The sequence below is a fragment of the Mastigoproctus giganteus genome, chromosome 1 (genome assembly GCF_048544385.1).
Source record: "Mastigoproctus giganteus isolate SK-2022 chromosome 1, ASM4854438v1, whole genome shotgun sequence".
In the NCBI taxonomy this organism is placed as follows: Eukaryota; Metazoa; Arthropoda; class Arachnida; order Uropygi; family Thelyphonidae; genus Mastigoproctus; species Mastigoproctus giganteus.
This window is the reverse complement of record NC_143575.1, coordinates 158,986,477-159,006,815: the sequence shown is the minus strand read 5'-3', so window position 1 is coordinate 159,006,815 and position 20,339 is coordinate 158,986,477. Positions and strand designations below refer to the sequence as shown.

At 37.1% G+C, this 20,339-nt stretch overlaps 1 protein-coding gene across 2 annotated transcripts in view; it reads left to right on the top strand.

Moving 5' to 3' along the window:
- The window catches only part of LOC150091211 (hemocytin-like), a 1,750,539-nt gene that overhangs the window by 321,681 nt on the left and 1,408,519 nt on the right, over positions 1-20,339 (top strand). For both annotated transcript variants that reach the window (XM_090374755.1, XM_090374750.1), the window contains one exon: positions 13,326-13,488. In XM_090374755.1, the coding sequence (XP_090230881.1) occupies positions 13,326-13,488 (163 nt within the window). The remainder of the gene's footprint in view (positions 1-13,325; positions 13,489-20,339) is intronic.

Genomic DNA, 20,339 nt, shown 5'->3' with positions numbered 1-20,339 from the left:
ATTTTAATGAAATTTGGAATTTATTGACAAATATTTTTAAAATGCCAAAATATAAAATTTCATGAAAATCCATCTCCTAAAAGTCCCTCTGTTACATATGGATAGATGGTGAAGACAATAGGTGCCTAAAAAGAATCAGAATGGGTGGGATTGATCAAGTTATATTGAGGAAGCTAGTAAAGGAGATATGCAAACCTTTTGCCATGATTATGTGAAATTTCCAGTGCACAGGTACCATAAATGTGCATATTTATTTGCAATTCACAATTCACAAATGGTGATAAAAGGGTGATATGAATAATTAGCAGAACTGTTAGCTTAAATTTTGCCATAGAAAATAATGGAGTGTCTGATTAAAGAATGCAGGACTGTCTGTACAGAATGCAGTTTTACTACAGTCATAGCATGGATTTGTTAAAGTGCAATCTTCCCTGACCAGTCCTATTAGCATTAGTAGATATGATGCAAAAAAGCAAGCTTATATAACATCAAAAAAAAAAAAAAAACCCTTCCCATTTCACCCATTCATTAACTTCAAATGTTTGTCTAGTTCTGTCTTGAATTTATTTCAGCTGTCCACTTCTATGATAGTTAGAAGTTTGTTTCAGGAATCAATCACCCGCTGGCCAAAGGCAAATTTCCACACATCTAGTCTACAGCTGGCCTTCCTCAATTTGACTATATGTCTCCTTAGGCGACCAATCTGGGAAAGATGAAGAATCCTATCAGCATTGAGCTTGATCAAACCATCAAGGCCTTATACACCTCAATCAAATCACCTTGCATGTGCCTAGTCTCCAAACACCTGCAATTTGCAGAACTTAAGACTTTCTTTATAAGAGCAACACTTTGTTCCATTCATCAATCTCATTACCCTTCTCTCTACTCACTACAGCAGCTCTAAATCCTTCCAAACATGAGGCACCCGGTTCGGTACATAGTAATCAAGGTGTGGCCTTCCCACAGTCTTACAAAAGGGAATAATTACTTCCTTATCTATTCTAGAAAAATTCATGTATATATCATTGACAAGACACCATGAGCTATTCTTGCAGACTATCTGTACTGCTCAAAAAACTCCATATCTGACTGCCCAATTACCCCAGGGCTTTTTCATTTTCTACCACCCTGAGTGTAGAAAATTGTAGAAAATGCACACAGTTGATACATTACTCTGTGGTTACAGTTACCCATACACAATACTTTACCTTTGTCAATATTAAACTTCAGTTGCCATCTCTCAGCTCATCTGCAAAACTTTTCTAGATCCTGTTGCAGTAGTGTACCGTCATTAGTGTCATTATCAACCCTGCCAAACTTCATATCGTCCGCAAACTTGGACATTAAGCCTGATATATCTTCCTCAATATCATTTATAGATACAGAAAACAACAATGAACCCAACACTGAATCCTGAGGGATTCCACTAATAACATTAATCCACGAAGAGCAGTGTCCGTTGATTACCACTCTCTGTCTTCTCCCATTCAACCATCCCTTTTATCCATAGCAGCAATTTGCCTCCAATGCCACACTGCTCCAATTTGTGCAGCAGTCTTCCATGTGCAACAATATCAAAAGCCTTTCTAAGATCCAAATATATGATATCAAAGATATTCCCTGCATCCAGTTCCTTTGTGACCAAATCATAGTATTCAATTAAATTGGTCAGACAAGACTTCTCCTTAACAACACCATGCTGTGTCTGAACTATAACAGCAGTCTTGTCCAGATCATCCTGCAGTGCTTCTTTAACCAGTGCCTCCATTAATTTCCTTGGAACGGAAGTCTAACAGGTCTGTAATTACTTGTGTCACCCTGTGATCCTCCTTTGTGAATTGGGATCACATTTACACATCTCTAGTCCGTGGGGACCTCTCCTGAGTACAAGGAAGCACTCATAACTATGGCTAAGGGTTTGCTTATTTACTTGGCTGCCTCCTTTAATATAACTGGATAGACTCCATCCACTATAAGTGCTTTTGTTATGTTTAACTTCAACAATTTCACTTCCACTTTGCTCTCAGTTATTACAAAATCATTTAGCTCACTCCCAGAATTTGTTACACTTCTGGCATTCCCCTCATTGAATAACTCCTCATTTGTGAATGTAGATGTAAAATACTTGTTTAGTTAGTCAGCTACGTGAGCAGGATCCTCAAAAGTCAAACCATCCATATTGAGTGGACCACTGTGATTCATTCCCTTTCTTCTAAAGTTTATATAAGTAAAGAAGTCTTTACTGTTTTTCTTTGTGTCCTTTGCCAAAGTATTTCTTGTAATCTGCTTTAGCTTGCCTAACCTCCTTTGTGACATGATTACAGACCAGCTTATGTATACCAGAGGCTTCTGTGTCATCTGATAATTTATATGCATCTTATGCATTTTTATACTCTATCCTTAGTTTCTTTTTTTTCATCTGACATCCATTTAAGAGTAGGAGATCGGCGGAATTACTTAACAAGTACAGGTCACTGTTGAAAAAAAGCCGGGAATTAGGGTTCAATTTGAAAGTGTCTGCAATTCTGCCCAGGCACGATAGGAGGGAGTATATGATGAGAGCCTTGTCGATCAATTCAGCCCTGGAAAGATTGTGCAAGGCCCAAGGGGTAGATTTTTTTCAGCCTGGTCTGTACTTGTTAACAGGAGAGACTGGTTCTGCAGGGATGGGTTACACTAAAATAGAGAGGGTGCAAGAATATTTACTGATGCTATTGAGGCAGTGTTAGGTGGGTCGGAAAACTGCTAGCCTGGGGGGGGGATACAAGGACGAATAGAATAACAGTAGCCACTGGCAGAGGTGAAAGTGATTCTTCCACTGTTCTATTGGATGAGCAGCAGCCTGGAAAACAAGATGCAGGATATTTCAGAGACTGCTGGGAGTCATTGCGGTACAAGTAAACACATGGGTTATATTGGGTAGCTAAGAATAGGAACAGGTGCATGTATACTTCTGTGTACACCAATGTTAGGAGTTTGCTAAATAAATTTGGTGAATTTGAGGTATTGCTCAAAACATCAAAGGCAGATATTGTTGGGATGTCAGAGACGTGGTGTCACACAGATATAAGGAATGCAGATCTGGAATTTGGAGAGTACAGTGTGTGTACAGAAAGGATAGACAGGACAGGAAGGGAGGAGGGGGTTATGCTATTAGTTAAGAAACACATAAAATCCAAGGAAGTGAAGCCAGTCGACATCGCTGGACAGTGCAGCGTCAAGTCAGTTTGGTGTGACATAAGCACTGGGAGATCAAAATTGAGAGTAGGAGTGTGCTATAGGCCTAATGACGCTGATGAATATAATAAGAAACTGTACAGGGAAATAGAGTGGGCCAGTAAATCAGAGAGTCTTATAATGGGGGATTTTAATTTCCCAGATATTGACTGGAATTTGTGGGTTGGTCACTCACACACTAGCAAGGCTTTTGTGGATTTATTGGATGATTGTTTTCTACATCAGCATGTTCGGGAGGCAACTAGAGGGAGTAATACTCTTGATCTGATTATCAGTAGTGATTCTTCATGCATTAAGAATCTGCAGATAAAGGAACTACTAGGTGGCAGTGATCAAAGTGTGCTGAAGTGGGATTTACTCAAAGAGGTAACTACCATCAGGGGTAAAGTGAAGGGTTTTTGCTTTCGTAAAGGTGGCTATGATGGTCTGAGACAGTATTTAAATTCTATATAGTGGGACCAACTGATGATGTTACCAACAGCAAATTCAAAATGGGAAGCATTCAAAGAACTTACCTTGGAAGCTACTAGGCTTTACATACCAACTAAGAAATATTGTTCAAGGTTTAGACCTAAATGGATGTCAGATGAACTAATGAGACATATGGCAGAGAAGAAAAATGCATGGGATACATATAAATTAACGGGTGACACGGAAGCCTATGATAGATATAAGCTGGTCTGTAACCGTCACAAAGGAGATTAGGCAGGCAAAGACAGATTATGAGAAATCCTGGGCAAAGGATGCAAAGAAAAACAGCAAAGAGTTCTTTACTTATGTAAACTCTAGAAGGAAAGGGATGAATCAGATTGGTCCTCTGGATATTGATGGTTCAACAGTTGAGGATCCTGCTCAGGTGGCTAACAAACTAAACGTGTATTTTGCATCTACATTCACACATGAGGAGTATATTCAGGAAGGGGAATGCCAGAGGTGAAGTAAACTCTGGCAGTGAGCTAGATGATTTTGTAATAACTGAGAGGAAAGTGGAGGATAAATTGTTGAGGATAAACATAAAAAAGGCACCCAAGGTTGATGGGATCTATCCAGTTATATTCAAGGAGGCAGCAAAGGAAGTAAGCAAACCCTTAGCCATAATTATGAGAGCTTCTTTGGACTCAGGGGAGGTACCCATGGACTGGAGATGTGCAAATGTGATCCCAATTCACAAAGGAGGATCAAAGGCTGACACAAGTAATTATAGACCTGTGAGTTTAACTTCTGTTCCAGGAAAATTAATGGAGGCACTGTTAAAGAAGTTCTGATGATCATCTAGACAAGACTTCAGTTATAGCTCGGACACAGCATGGTTTTGTTAAGGGAAAATCTTGCCTGACCAATTTGATTGGATACTATGATGCAGTCACAAAAGAACTGGATGCAGGGAATAACTTTGATATTATATATTTGGATCTTTGAAAGGCTTTCGAAACTTTTGCGCATGGAAGACTGCTGCACAAATTGGAACAGTGTGGTATTGGAGGCAAATTGCTGCTATGGATAAAGGGATGGTTGAGGTGTAGAAGATGCCTCAATAGCATCAGCAAATATTTTTTCACCCTTTCTGTTTAAGTGTATTCCCCCCTTGTAGGAGCTGTCTCTCCTGTTAACACAAACAGACCAGTCTGAGAAAAATTCTACCCCATGAGCCTTGTACAATCTCTTCATGGCTGAATCGATTGACAAAGCTCTCATCATATACTCTCCCCTATCGTGTCTGGGCAGAATTGTCGACTCTTTCAAATTCAACCCTAACTCGCAGCTCTTTTTCAACATTGAGCTCTACTTTTAAGTAATCCTGTTGTTCTGTTTCTCTTAATGTCATTAGTGCCAATGTGTACAACAATGTTGCATACTATTCCATACTATGATTCAATGTCAAAGGAAATGGATGCAAACAGTAATCTTGACATTGTATATTTGGATTACAAAAAAGTCTTTTTATATTGTTGCCTATAAAATACCTCTGAATAAACTGTATCAGTGTGGCATTAAGGGCAAGTTACTGTTGTTGATAAAGGGATGGTTGTGTTGGAGAAGTCAGAGAATAGTTATCAATGGGCATTGCTCTTTGTGGACTACTGTCATTTGTTGAGTTCCACAGAGTTTGATGCTAAGTTCATTGTTGTTTTGTGTTTATGATGGCGGCATATTGGATTTGATGGCTAAGTTTGCAGGTGATATGAAGATTGGTAGGATGGTTAATGACACTAATCAGGGTATGCTACTGAAAAAATATTTAGACAAATTAGGCAGAAGTGGCAATTGAAGTTTAACATTGACATATGCAGGGTACTTCATGTGGGTAGTAGTTATCTCGGATTAATCTACCAACTGTGTAGTACCAAATGAGGTAGTGGAGAAAGATATGAAGCTCTCTGAGCAGTTCTGGGAGGCTGCTAGGATAATTGAGGTTTTATCAATGATATGTTGTTATTTGTTGTTTAGGAGCATTAGCAACTAAGGCCATATTGCTCCGGGGATATGCGGTGGTCATTCCTGACCTTTCCTCATTCTCCGTATTTGATGGTCATGGGCTCGAACCCCGGTCTACTTAAGAAGCGTGTGCTACCCACTGCTGCTCCTGCCCACCTGGCTACGGAGGCGCCTATCAATGATCATCATTATCATCATCATCATCATCAGCCATTTTCAATCCACTGCAGGATGAAGGCCTCTCCAGCAACTTTCCAGTTCCTTCTGTTTTGAGCACTGGCCATCCATTTACTACTCAAAAACTCATGAATTTCATCTATCCATCTCCGCCTTTGTCTTCCAGGTTTTCTTCTAGCTCCTCTTGGGTACCATTCTGTTATTTTCTTAGTCCATCTGTCATCATGTCTTCGAGCTATGTGTCCTGCCCAAGACCATTTTAGTTCTTTAGTTTTGATAAGAATGTCCTTTACTTGAGTTTGCTGCCTAATCCATGTGTTTCCCTTCTTATCTAACAGTCTGATTGCCAATATTATTCGTTCCATTCTTCGCTGTGTAGTTCTCAGCTTCTCTTCCATTCTTTTGTTGAGTGCCCAAGTTTCACTTCCATAAGTCATGGTGGGGAGTATACATTGATTCATTATTTTACATTTCAGACAAACTGGGATATTGCTCTTCAGTATGTGAATGCTATATTTCCTGAATGCTATCCATCCAAAATTTATTCTTCTCTTGACTTCCAGCCATTTATCATTATTACAGCTAATAACTTGTCCCAGATAAGTATATGACTCCACCTTTTCAATTACTGCTCCTTCAATCATTATTTCCCTTTCCGTGGCATACTTGTTCATCATTACTTTTGTTTTAGCCATATTCATCTTTAGTCCAAAATCCTTACTAACTGTGCATAACTGATTAAGATTTTCCTCTAATTCTTTGGGATCGTGGCTTATGACCACAATGTCATCTGCAAATCGTAAATGGTTTAGGTACTCTCCATTCACATTGACTCCTTTCTGCGACCAGTCTAATCTTCTGAAAGCTTCCTCAAGGGCAGCAGTAAACAGCTTCGGAGATATTGTGTCGCCTTGTCGAACTCCTTTCTCGATTTTAAATTTGCTACTGTCTTTGTCTAGTCTAATAAAGGATGTAGCACTCTCATATATTTTCTTCAAAATCATAATATATGGAGTATCTATGCCTTGTCTTTCCTGTGCCCGAAACATTGCCTTATGCTGTATGGAGTCAAATGCCTTTTCATAATCCACAAATGCCAGGTGTAATGGTGTTTTATATTCATTTGCTTTCTCCATTAGCTGTGATATTACGTGAAGGTGATCCATAGTTGAGAATCCTGTCCTAAAGCCAGCTTGCTCTTTCGGTTGATTCTCATCAAGTATTCTTTCTAATCTGTTAGTAATAACCCTTGTGAACAACTTGTAGATATGGGATAACAAGCTAATTGGTCTATAATTTCTAATTTCTGATTTATTTCCTTTCTTATGCAGCAAAACTATGATTGCATTATTCCACTGCTTAGGCATCACACCTTTTCTAATGCACTTTGTGAAGAGCCTTGCCAGTTTTTGTGTTATGTCTCTTCCTCCCAATTTTAACAACTCTACAGTAACTTCATCTTCCCCCGGGGCTTTCCGATTCTTCATTTTCTTCAATGCATGTTCTACCTCATCAGGAAGAATATCGGGTATGTTGTATGTGTTGCTACTTTGCAATCCATGTTCCCCACTGCTGGTATTCTTCCCTCGCTCCTTGTATAATTCTCTATAGTAGTCTTCTGCTATTTGAATTATGCCTTCTCTGCTGTTTATAAGTACACCATCGCTATTCTTCAGTTTCAGTATCATTTGTCTTTCTGTATTACTGCTCATGGCTGCTGATTTAAATACTTTGTTTTCCCTTAATGCTTGTTCTACTTTTCTTGTGTTAAATCTTCTTATGTCCTCTCTGAGTCTCTTTCTAATGGCCTTGCATAACTCAGTATACTCAATTTTCTCCCTGTCAGTGTTTTTCTTGCTCTTCATTTGTTGTCTTTGGTTCATCATGACAAGTGTTTCTTGACTAATTTTTTCTTCTTTGGATTTCTGTTTCCCTAAAGGTTTCTTGGGCTTTATCACTTTCAGAAAGTTGTAATATTCCTCGTTGATATCTTGGTCCTGAGCAGTCTGCAGAAGCTCAAACTTGTTCTTAAGTTCCAGTACATACTGCTTTTTCTCCTCCTCTGTTATTTCAAAGACCTTTGTATTATTTACTCGAGTCAGTTTTTTCCTTTCCTTTCCTACATCTATATCAAGTGTACATCTTACCATTCTGTGATCACTTCCAACATTTACCTTATTCAGGACGGTAACATCATTCACAATATGTCTTCTGTTAGTGAGGATGAAGTCGATTTCATTAGTTGTTAATCCATTTGGACTCTTCCATGTTCACTTTCTGTTCACCCTTTTCTTGAAAAAAGTGTTCATTACTGACAGTCCTTGAGATTCTGCAAATTCCACAAGTCTTTCACCTCTTTTATTTCTTTCACCAATTCCAAAATTTCCTATAGTTCCTCTTTCTGCGCTGTTTTGCCTTTTTCCAACCTTAGCATTGAAGTCCCCATAATAATAGTGTACTGGGTTTTCTGCTCATCTAGAAGACTCTCAATTTCAGTGTATATTTCTTCAACCTCTTCATCATCATGGCTCGATGTTGGTGCATAAATCATAATAATCTTTAGCTTGTACCTCTTAGAAATCTTAAATATTAGTCTTGACACCCTTGGTGATGTACTTTTGAATTCCAAAATGTTGTTTTTAAAATCTTTATGGACCAGAAACCCAACTCCACCTTCACTCCTTTCACTGTTTCCATTAGTGTACAGCAGATTTCCACTTGATAAACTTATAAGTGATTCATTTCTTCTTCTTGTTTCAGCCAAACCGATGATATTCCAATTCACATTTTCTAATTCCTTTTCCAGCTCTAATATCCTGTCTTCACCGATGAGTGATCGTACGTTATAACAGGCCAAGTTCAGTTTCCGTGCATGGCAGCCTGGTCGTACCCAGAAATTCTTAGCACCCTCTGTTTCCACTCTGATCCTCTCCCTGCCGTAAGAGGGAGAGTGAAAGCTGCTGGGGACTGAGGGCCATTTGTATTGTTGTGCTCTCATTGCTGGAGGGTTTGGTCTTTTCCTCTTCACGCTGACCAGGCGTCTTGAAGAGAACCACTCTACACGTTTGTTGCCACCTAAGTGACGTAACAGGGCTTACCATCGAGGTGTGCATGAGTGGATTTTAGGGAGGCAGGCCAACCGGACTTTAAATCTTCTGTAATAGAGAGATATTGGATCCATCAGTGTTTTAGGCTGAGTGTCTGATAACACACAGGATACCTGTTCCCCTTTAAGCCCCCTATCAATGATATACTGGAATAAATTAAAATTGAGGAACAATGCTGACAGGCTGCAAGAGCAGGTAATGGAGTTTTGTCAATGATATACAGGAATTTTTCTAGCAGGGAAAAGGAGGTGATTGTCCCTCTGTATAAGGCAATGGTTAGGCCACACCTTGAGTACTGCATACAGGTCTAGAGGCCTCATTTTCTGACGGATGTAGATTTGCTTGAGTGTGTACAGAGAAGGACAACAAGATTCATGAGGGGAATGAAGGGATCCTCTTACCAAGAGAGGCTTAAGTTCTGCAAATTGCAGTGGCTGGAGACTAGGTACCTGCGACGTGATCTGATTGAGGTGTATAAGGCTTTGAATGGGTTGATCACACTGAATTCTGATGGGATTCTTCCACTTGTTCAGATTATAAACCTAAGGGGGCATAAATTCAAATTGAGGAAAGACAGCTGTAGAATAGTTGTGCAGAAATTTGCCTTTAGCCAGCGGGTGGTTAATTGCTGGAATAAACTTTCATTTATCATTGTGGAAGTTGATAGATTAAATAAACTTAAGGAGGAACTGGACAAACATTTAGAGGGAATGGTTGTGTGAATTTTTTTTTTTTGGCTGATGCTGCATAAGGTCATATGTTTGCTTTCTTGCATCACATGCCATGATTACTATTATTATTATGTTGTATAAGACAATGATTAAATCAAATGTTGAGTACTGCACACCCGTTTGGAAGCCTCATTTTAGGAAGGATGTAGATCTTTTGGAATGGGTATAGAGAAGAGTAAAAGGTTAGTGAAGGGAACAAAAGGGTGCACTTACCAGAAAGGCTTCAGTCTGCACACTGCAGCATCTGGTGACTAGGAACCTGTGATGATTCAGGCATCTGATTGAGATGGGGCTTTAAATGGAATGAATAAGCTGAATGCTGATGGAATCCTTTCTCTTTCTCCAACTACACATATAATTGGCTGTACATTGATATTGAGGAAAGATGGTTGCAGGATCGATGTGTGGAAATTTGCTTCAGCCAGCAGGTATCTGATTGTCGGAAGGAACTTCCATCTGGTGTTCTTTAAGTTGGTAATTGAATAAATTCAAAGAGGAACGAGATATACTACTAGAGTGGATGAACAGGTGAAATGGGAAGTTCTTTTTTCCTCTTTAAATGTTTGTTGATGTTCTATAAGCTGGCTTTCTTTCATATTTCTTCCAGTCATTCTAATCATTAAAGGAAAGTCTCTCAAAATGAAACACTTACTTAATCTTAATCAAATTATGAAATAAAATAATAATCATTAAATTATTAGAGAACAGCCTCTGACTTTTATAATAATTTATTTTGATTGCTGTTGTAGTGATATTTTTAAAATTAGTTATAAATTCTATTAATTAAGAAAGAAAGCTTATATAGGATTAGCCAAATAAAAAAAAAAAAAAAAAAAAAACCTTCCCATTTCACCCATCCATTCACTCCAAATGCTTGTCTAGTTCTGCCTTGAACTTATTTAAATTGTCTACCTCCATTATGACAGATGGAAATTTGTTCCAACTATCAACCACCCGCTGGCTAAAGGCAAATTTCCGCACATCTATTCTACAATTGTCTGGCGCCTCCATAGCCATGTGGGCAGGAGCAGCAGTGCGTAGCACATACTTCGTGATTAGACCGGTGGTTCGAGCCCATGACCACCAAATATGGAGGATGCAGAAATGTCAGGGAATGACCACTGCATATCCCCGGAGCAGAATGGCCTTATTTGCTAATGCTCCTAAAAAACAAATAACAAACAAACAAACAAACAAACAATTCTATAATTGTTTTTCCTCAATTTGAATTTATGTCCCCTCAGTTGAGTAATCTGAGCAAGAGGAAGAATCCCATCAGCATTGAGCTTGCTCTCAAACCATTCAAGACCTTTTACACCTCAATCAGATCACTTCGCAGGTGCCTAGTCTCCAGATGCTTCAATTTGCAGAAATGAAGCCTTTCTTGGTAACAGCAACTTTTTGTTCCATTCACCAATCTCATTTCCCTTCTCTGTACTCATTCCAGCAGCTATACATCCTTCATAAAATGAGGCCTCCAGACCTTATTGCAGTACCCAAGGTTTGGCCAGACCATTGCTGTATACAAAGGGACAATCACCTCCTTATCACTGCTAGCAAAATTTCTGTATATCATTGACAATACACCATGAGTTACTCTTGCAGCCTCTCTGCACAACATCATATTGTTATTAACCCCAGGAGCTCACATTTGGTGAGTATGGGTTTGGCACACCCATGGTCCTGAGCTGTATATCATCATTCTTCTCTTTCTCGATGATTCCCTTCTATTTCTGACTCTCTCTCTCTCAGGGTAACTTGGAAATTTTTTTTTAGCTGGTGCAGAATAAGCCTCAGGCTTCCTTGTACTATATGGCTAGTAAAATTAATAATAATTATTTCCTGTGCAGTATTAAATCTATGGACTAAGTAGGAAATCTAGTTTTGCTCATTACTAGGTACAAATTGAGACTTTGCCCTGAATTTGTGTATACAGTGTCTTACTGTCTTAAACACATAGAATATTATTTTAGAAAACTTATTTGTGTTTCTGTATCCTATTCTCACAATCCTAATCTCTGTTGTAGAGAGCATCATAATTTGAAACTGATCACCGGAGTCAAGTTGTGTACTCGTAGTCAAGAATCAGCATGAACAATCATTCTCAACAGTGTTACATCTGGATGCATGGTATCACCCTTCAAACATGTATGAAGAGGATGTTTTAGTGTTGAGACCTCACCATTAATAAATGCTTGCTCCTCTGTCCTCAAGAGCAAATCCTTAACTGCTTGATGATAAAGAGATGACATGTTAATGCTCTGTGGGATGCATTTGGCCCTCAATTCCTTTTTATGGACAATAATGCATTTGTACATTGTTCTCATTTGATTGATGACTTTCTGGAAAAAAAAAAAAAAAAAAAACAGATAGCTAGAGAATGGGTTTGCTTGCCATATCCTCCAGGCCTGAACTCTATAGAACATGTTTGGGATGCTTCTGGAGAGGTGAATTGCAGGTTACTACCGTCCATTAACAATCGTACATTAACAATCGTAAAAATACTAAAATATTTTCTCAAAGTTAAATGGAATGTTTTGTAAACTGTCCTCCTGAATAACCTTGTAAGCAGAGCAAGGGTTGTTGTATGGTGGCATGGGGGTGATCACTCAGTCATTAATCCTTTCACAGCCTTTCATTTGTGGTATGAAATTTTCTGTGATTTTCATTAGTTGATTATTTTTTCACACCATGTATGATTTTCATTGTGTATTTGGCTGTTGGGGTGGTGTTATGAGTTATTAATTTGTAGATATACATGCCAAAATATACTGAAATCTCAGCAGGTGGTGAGATATTTCTGAAGGTGCACAACTTCCTTAATATATTAATATGTATTGCCTATGCAATACTACTGTATCCTATTATTTTATCTGAATATAATTAATATGGAAATGCAGTATAGCAGTATAGAATTTATGTTATGGTATGTAGCATTTTATTATTATATGAACCATATGATAAATTCAAGCTTTATTTCCCATTTGGTTGGCATTAGCAAGTGTTATGCAAATCCTATAATCCTTAAACCTTCATTGTTGGAGATTTAATCATGAAGAGTGACTATAATATTTCGCTGTATGGGAAAAGCACTTGTTTGGTGATCATATAATGTGTGGTTGTCATGCTTAATGCAAACATTTTATTTAATACATTCTTTGCTAGAATAATAATTTTATTTAATAAAATTGTCTTTTTATTATTGTCTCTGTACAAATAGGAGGAATGCCATAAATCATGGCTTGGCAATCTTCTAGAGGTATTGTGTCTAGTTTATTTTGTTTTGAGATCTTTGGTGCTGGATTAAATTGTAGTGTATTGGATCTCTGTTGCTAGAGGATTCTGTGTATAAGGAGTTTTTTTTTTTTTTTTTATGTTTAAGCAAATATTTTATAGTAATAAGTACACAAAGGGGAAGGAGGCTTCACTTTTAAATTAATACAAATACTTTTCTGTCTGTGGTGACTTTTCTAGCAATACCTTCTTTAGATGATTATGAAATTGTCTTGAGTTAGTATTCAGAGCAGCCTTTGGCACTAGTGACATAAGATATTATCCTCTGCCATACATTGTTGTTTTTTAAAAAAAGTTAAGAAAGTAAAAACAGTAGGAATTATATATTATTTCTCTTCTTCAGTTAGTTGATCCAGAACCATATTTCAAAAGCTGCATGATGGACTATTGCTCATGTAGTATACTTAGCGAGAACTGTTTATGTGACACATTATCTGAATACCATCGAGAATGTGTGAGATTAGGTGGAAAGATTGATGGAGGTTGGAGACGCCCTGATTTATGCCGTGAGTATATATATTTTTTCATCATCGAAAAAGTTTTGACATTTGGTTACAGAACTAGTAATAAATATAGATCAGCTCCCAATTTGGATTTATATATTTATTTATTTTATGATTTTTAAAAATGATAAATTTTCATAATTGTAGGAATTAAAATTATAAAATTATTATAATTATTAATAATTATGATATTAATTATTAATAATATATTAATAAGATTGGGAAACTAAATAGAAGTAAACCCTAACAACATAACATTAACATATTAATAATTAAAGTCAGGAATGCAGTATGTTGTCTTAATATGCAATTTTTTTTTGTGGATGATTAATCTTACCTGGGAAGGAGGATTAGCACTGCAGAATATTCACTCTGATTGATTTGAATTTTTATTTCCCAGAAAACTCATCCAGAAAAGTCCTTAGATCATTCATTAAACATTATAGGCCAAGAAACATCTACTGTCACGCATAAGTGACCCTGAACTGCTCTACCATCATTTCATAGTTCAGTATCTTCCAGACTATCAATATATTCCTCTCAGGTTTTAGAGATCAGCAGATTATTAACTCCTGTCCCCGCAAAGGCTCTTGACATGCACAGTCCAAAGCCTGATAATACATGTCATAAATTAAATAATGAAAGATAAAAATGGTAATAATGCTTCTGCTTTTTTGATAGCTGTGATTACTTTTATATCTAGAGCTATTCCCCAATCTATCAAAGCTGTCTAAGATCATTAAGAAGCTAAGCAGAGACTTCAATAGGATTCCAAGTGAAAGGTTCTCATTTTCTAGAGAATATTTTCATTTCCCACAGCCTGTTGTGCTTGTTCTTTTTAACACAAACTGAAACTTTAAAATCATTGATTTACATTTTTTTTTCCATTTTACATTTTTATGGCCCAGTGAGAATTCTGTAATTTTTACATTTTTATTAAACATAAAGGTCTGCATAAACATAAAAATGTTTATGTTAGGCGGATTTTTATTAAACATAAAAATCCGCCTAACTCTCAACTGAGTACCTTACAAGCTTCCTAAAAAAAAAAAATAAATAATAAATAAATAATAATAATAATAAAAAATAAATAAATAAAATAAAACACATAAAATTTTGAACAGTAACAACTAGTCCAGGTCTTATACAATCATGGGTACCAAGAGTTCTAACATCATACTTCTTCAACATCATACAGTAACAACTAGTCCAGGTCTTATACAATCATGGGTACCAAGGGTTCTAACATCATACTTCTGCAATTAAATATCATTGAGGTCTTCTTGATAAAATGAATCTGCATATTTCCAATAGTATCTTCAGACCAGAAACAAGGTTTAAAAGGAATTCGCCGCACAAACCAGATGAACTAAATTTTGAACTAAATCTTCTGCCACGTAAGGATTTCATTTTGTAAACATCACACTTTCGTAATTGACGAAGATGATTATCATATTGTTCAAGAAACGGCTTCATACGATAAACATCTAAGATTAGACATCATTATATAAGCACCTTATAAGGTCAAGATCAACTGTAATAAAATTATGTACAAGGAAGGTAACCTCATGGAAGCATGATTATTAGAACTTTAATGTATGATACCCAATAATGTAAACAGAATGCATCATGCAACAAATTAAAAATAAAATACTAACAGAAACCTGCAAAACAACAAAATACTAATATTAACAAAATAGATAAATTATATTAGATACAGCAAATGAAAACAATCTCAATACACAAGAGTCATGCATCCATGCATTAGATAAATAAAATAAAAACCTGTATAAGGTGGAAAACTCATACTGCGTAAAAGTAATAACAAAAATTTATAACATCGAAGTCATAAATTAAACATTATATAAAACATATAATATTATATTAAACTTCCAATCAGCTACAAAAATTTCACTTTTAAATGACTAAAAACATCATATTAATTTAATGAGTAAAACAATACAAAAGACCCAAAAACATAGCTATCAATAAAATTAAATAGTAAACCAACACACCAACATATTTGAGTTAGTCAGAGACTATCTGTTACCATTAACTACTAGAAAAAAGTGAATTGCCTATTCGAAGCTCTTCATCTAAAAACAGCATTTGCAAAAACTTGTAATGCATTAAAAGTTTGTTCATATCAAACAAACATCCATTCCTGCCCTAAAGTCATACTACCAATATTGACCATTAATCTTTCTCTAACATCACTATATAATGTACAATCATAAAGAATATGTTTCCAATCTTCTAAACAACCACATTGACAGAGATCCATGTCAGACAACCAAAATTGGAAAATTTTCGCATTTAAAGAACCATGTCCAGTAAGTAAATAGGACAAATACATTCCCATAGAGAACTATCTCTGGTTTTTCTTATTCAAGAAGAAAGTAACGACAAGAAAAAATGCTCTGGTAACCAGACCTTTGCAGTCATGTTCCATCTAGTTTGCCAAATATTAATCAGTTCATTAAAACATCTAGTTTTTTCCTTATTAATATCAGTGTCAGCGTTGATACTTATCCCAAAAATTTCAGCTGATTGCCGCTTACGAATGTAGTAACATAAACCTGTAAAAATCACTATCAAGTCCAAAGGCAGTGTTCCAGCAAGAACCTGTAAAGCTGGTTTAGAAACGGTCCTGCATACCCTCAGCCTGACCAGAAGCATAGTTTGCTGAACGGAAATCAATTTTGAATAAAATTGATTTCCGTTCAGCAAACTATTCTAGGTTCTTTTAATGGTTTGTTAGGTTTACAAATCAATTTCAACAAGGCTGTCTTCCAAACAACTGGGAAAATACCCTCCAATAAAAATTTATTGTATAATAACATAAGAACATGCATTCGTAATTTAATAAATCTCAATATAAAAATGTTCTCCACCAAGTCCAAGCTCGGACACTTCGTAACATTAAGTTTCCTAGTAACATTACCTAATTCATCAGGAAGGAATGGTCTCTACGGAGAATCAGAAATGTATTGCAAATTGTCATTCCAGATTCTAGAATGTTTCTCAGAATCAGAAACAGGATCATCTATGGGAAATAATCTGTCCAAAATGTGGTTCACTGCATTGTTCCAATCGATTGTCTTCTCTGTATTACAAATAACTGTTCCAAAAACATTAGTATTAACAGTTTTATTTCTAGTAATTTTGTATAGAAGTCCCCATGAATTCTTATTCCCAGTGGTTTGAATAAAATTAGTTCAAGTTGAAAATTTGTGAGATGCAATAGCTTTAACATAATTGTTTTTTAAGTTAATATAATGCCGGTAGAAAGGTTCAACCTCATAAGATAGCAACTGGTGGCAAATGGAATGGAGAATTCTGTAAGAATGATATTAAACTTCCTTGAAATTTTTGTTTTGATTACCCTCAGTATCTTAAGTCTTCTGTTTGTTTGCAATTTCTTGTCATTGCCAGACTGAAAATGGCATCGTGATTTTCCATACCCGCCATCCACATGCATATTTTACTATAGTAGTATGAGGACCACAACTTTTTATTGAGAACTGACAGTACTGTCGCTTCTCTGTAATGTGCATGTGTGTGAGTCTGCTTTATTAACTTATAATAATGATTTTCATTTGACCTTGAACAACTTGGGCAGAGGATTCTCTCCCCCTATCCCAGTTGGGGGGAGAATCCTCTGCCCAAGTCTCTCTGGCCAGCAGGTTGGCCCTATTATAGATTTTCATTTTTCTCATTTTCTTGGCAGCTTGGATAGTGGGCCCTGAAAAAGTGGTATGCTTCCTTATTAATATATATATATATATATATATACACTGATGTTCAAAGAAAGTGCATCACTCCTTAAAATAGTAATTGTCGTCCGAATAATGTAAGTATATGACAATATTTCTTACAGATTGAATCAGATAAGCTTGATACATGTAGGTTATGACATAATATTGCATCAGCTGTTACTTTTACCTATGTAAGCATGTTCTGCAAGAGTTGCAGTCATTCCTTGATTGTGTCAGGATGGTGAGTTACATGCAGTTGACGCCACAATGAAAGAGTGCTATTGTTGCTTTATGTGAGGAAGGATGTGCTTCCCATCATGCTGCTTATAGTGCTGATAGGAAAAAAGGAACCGGACCCAGAGTCTCTACGCCAAAACAGGACCACATTTTGAAGCGCTTAGTCCTTAAAAACTGTGAAGTTTCTTCTTCTAAGCTGAAAAGAGAATGGGAAGAACATACAGGAGTGGTAGCAAGTGCAGTAACAGTCAGAAGACGCCTCTTCAAAAATGGACTTGTAGCTTGTCATCCTAAGAAGAAGAAGCTCCTCCTCACACAAAAAATGAAAAAGGCCCGATTAATTTGGTGTAAGGAGCATGTCAACCTGTATGGCTCTGATGGGAGACAAGTGATTTGCCGTAGACATGGTGAAGAATGCCATCCAGAGCAGTAAAATTCAGTCTACAGTGAAATTCCCTACCAGCCAAGCCAAATGATTTGGGCTTGCATTTTGTATCGCAGAGTAGGTCACCTGCAGTTTATAAAAGGTTCCGTAAATGCCAATGGATACCTAGCTATATTGGAAGGCAAATTGCTGCCAACCATTAGAGACCATTTCAACTTGCCAAGTAACTGCATCTTTCAGGATGGCTCTGCTCCTGTCATTGGGCAAAAAGTGTAAGTGTACCTCTGTAAGTAGTTACTTTAGCTTCATTTCTGCCTTAGAGGTTCAACAGTAATGTGTTGACATTTGTTACAGGTGAAAAAATGGTTGGTAGCATGGTCCACTGCAACTCTTAGCTGGACCGGAACAGCACAGACATGAATCCTATAGAGAACTGTTGGCATCATCTGAAATCTGCAGTTGCCAGAAAGAAACCAAAAACACTCCATGAACTTCAGGAATCCATAATTTGTTTGTTAGATTGACAGGATCAATATCTTCAGAAATTGATCTTGTCATTGCCTGGATGGTGTGCTGCTGTCATCAGGGCCAGAAGCAGTTCAACTAAATATTAGTTTGCACCTGGTGAACTTTTCATTTTGTTTTCCATTTAAAATGATAAACTGAAGTAAATCAAGGGCTTCTGATAACATTTCAGCCATACTTGTCATGTTATGCTCATTTTGGAATATTTTGAGAGCACCTGTCAAATATTACTTCTACATTCACACATGAGGAGTTATTAAGGTTTGAAAATGGCAGAAGGTTATCAAATTGTAGCAGGGTGCTTAATGATTTTTTAATAACTGAGAGCAAAGTGGAGGAGAAATTGTTGAAGTTAAACATAAGAAAGGCACCTGGGGTGGATGGGATCTATCCAGTTATATGAAAGGAGGCGGCAAAGCAACTAAGCAAACCCTTAGCCATAATTATGAGAGCATCCTTGGACTCAGGGGAGGTCCTCATGGACTGATGTGCAAATGTATCCCCAATTCACAAAGGGGGGATCAAAGGGTGACACGAGTAATTACAGACAAGTTAGTTTAACTTCTGTTCCGGGTAAAATAATGGAGTCACTGGTTAAAGATGCATTGCAGGATCATCTAGACAAGACTGCAGCAATAATTCAGACACAGCATGGGTTTGTTAAGGGAAAGTCTTGTCTGACAAATTTGATAGGATATTATGATGTGGTTACAAAGGAACTGGATGCAAAAAAAATAATTTTGATATCATATATTTGGATTTCAGGAAAGCTTTTGATACTGTTGCGCATGGAAGACTATTGTACAAATTGGAGCAGAATGGTATTAAGGGTAAATTGCTACAATGGATAAAAGGATGGTTGAGTGGGAGAAGACAGAGGGTGGTAATCAATGGGTGCTGCTCTTCGTGGACTAATGTTATTAGTGCAGTCCCACAGGGTTCGGTGTTGGGTCCACTGTTGTTTTGTATATTTATCAATGATATTGGTGAGGTATATCAGGCTTAGTGTCAAAGTTTGCAGATGATACAAAGGATGGCAGGGTTGTTAATGACAGTAAAATTTGGGAAGATGGGCTGAAAAGTGGCAACTGAAGTTTAACATTGACAAATGCAAAGTACTGCCTATGGGTAGAAGTAATCTCAGAGGAATGTACGAACTGTGTGGTACTACCCTTAAGGTGGTAGAAAATGAAAAAGACCTGGGAGTAATTGTGCAGTCAGATATGAAGTTTTCTGAGCAATGCAGACAGGCTGCCAGGGCAGGTCATGGGGTTTTGTCAATGATATATAGGAATTTTGCTAGCAGGGAGAAGGAGGTGATTGTCCTTCTGTATAAGGCAATGGTCAGGCCACGCCTTGAGTACTATGTACAGGTCTGGAGACCTCATTTTAGGAAGGATGTAAATTTACTTGAGCGTGTACAGAGAAGGGCAACTAGATTGGTGAGGGGAATGAAGGGATCCTCTTACCAAGAGAGGCTTAAGTTCTGCAAATTGCAGTGGCTGGAGACTAGGCACCTGCACGGTGATCTGATTCAGGTGTATAAGGCCTTGAATGGGTTGAGCACGCCGAATTCTGATGGGATCCTTCCACTTGTTCAGATTATAAACCTAACGGGGCATAAATTCAAATTAAGAAAGGACAGATGTAGAATAGATGTGCGGAAATTTGCCTTTAGCCAGCGGGTGGTTAATTGCTGGAACAAACTTCCATCTGTCATTGCGGAAGTTGATAGGCTGAATAAATTTAAGGAGGAACTGGACAGGCATTCGGAGGGAATGGTGTGATTTTTTTTTTTTTTTTTTTTTTTGGCTGATGCTGCATAAGCTCATACACTTGCTTTCTTGCATCACATGCCACTACTTCTACTACTACTACTACTACTTCTACTTAGGTATACCTTAACTATTAATAAATATCTTTTGTTTATATTTCTATTTGTATGAATT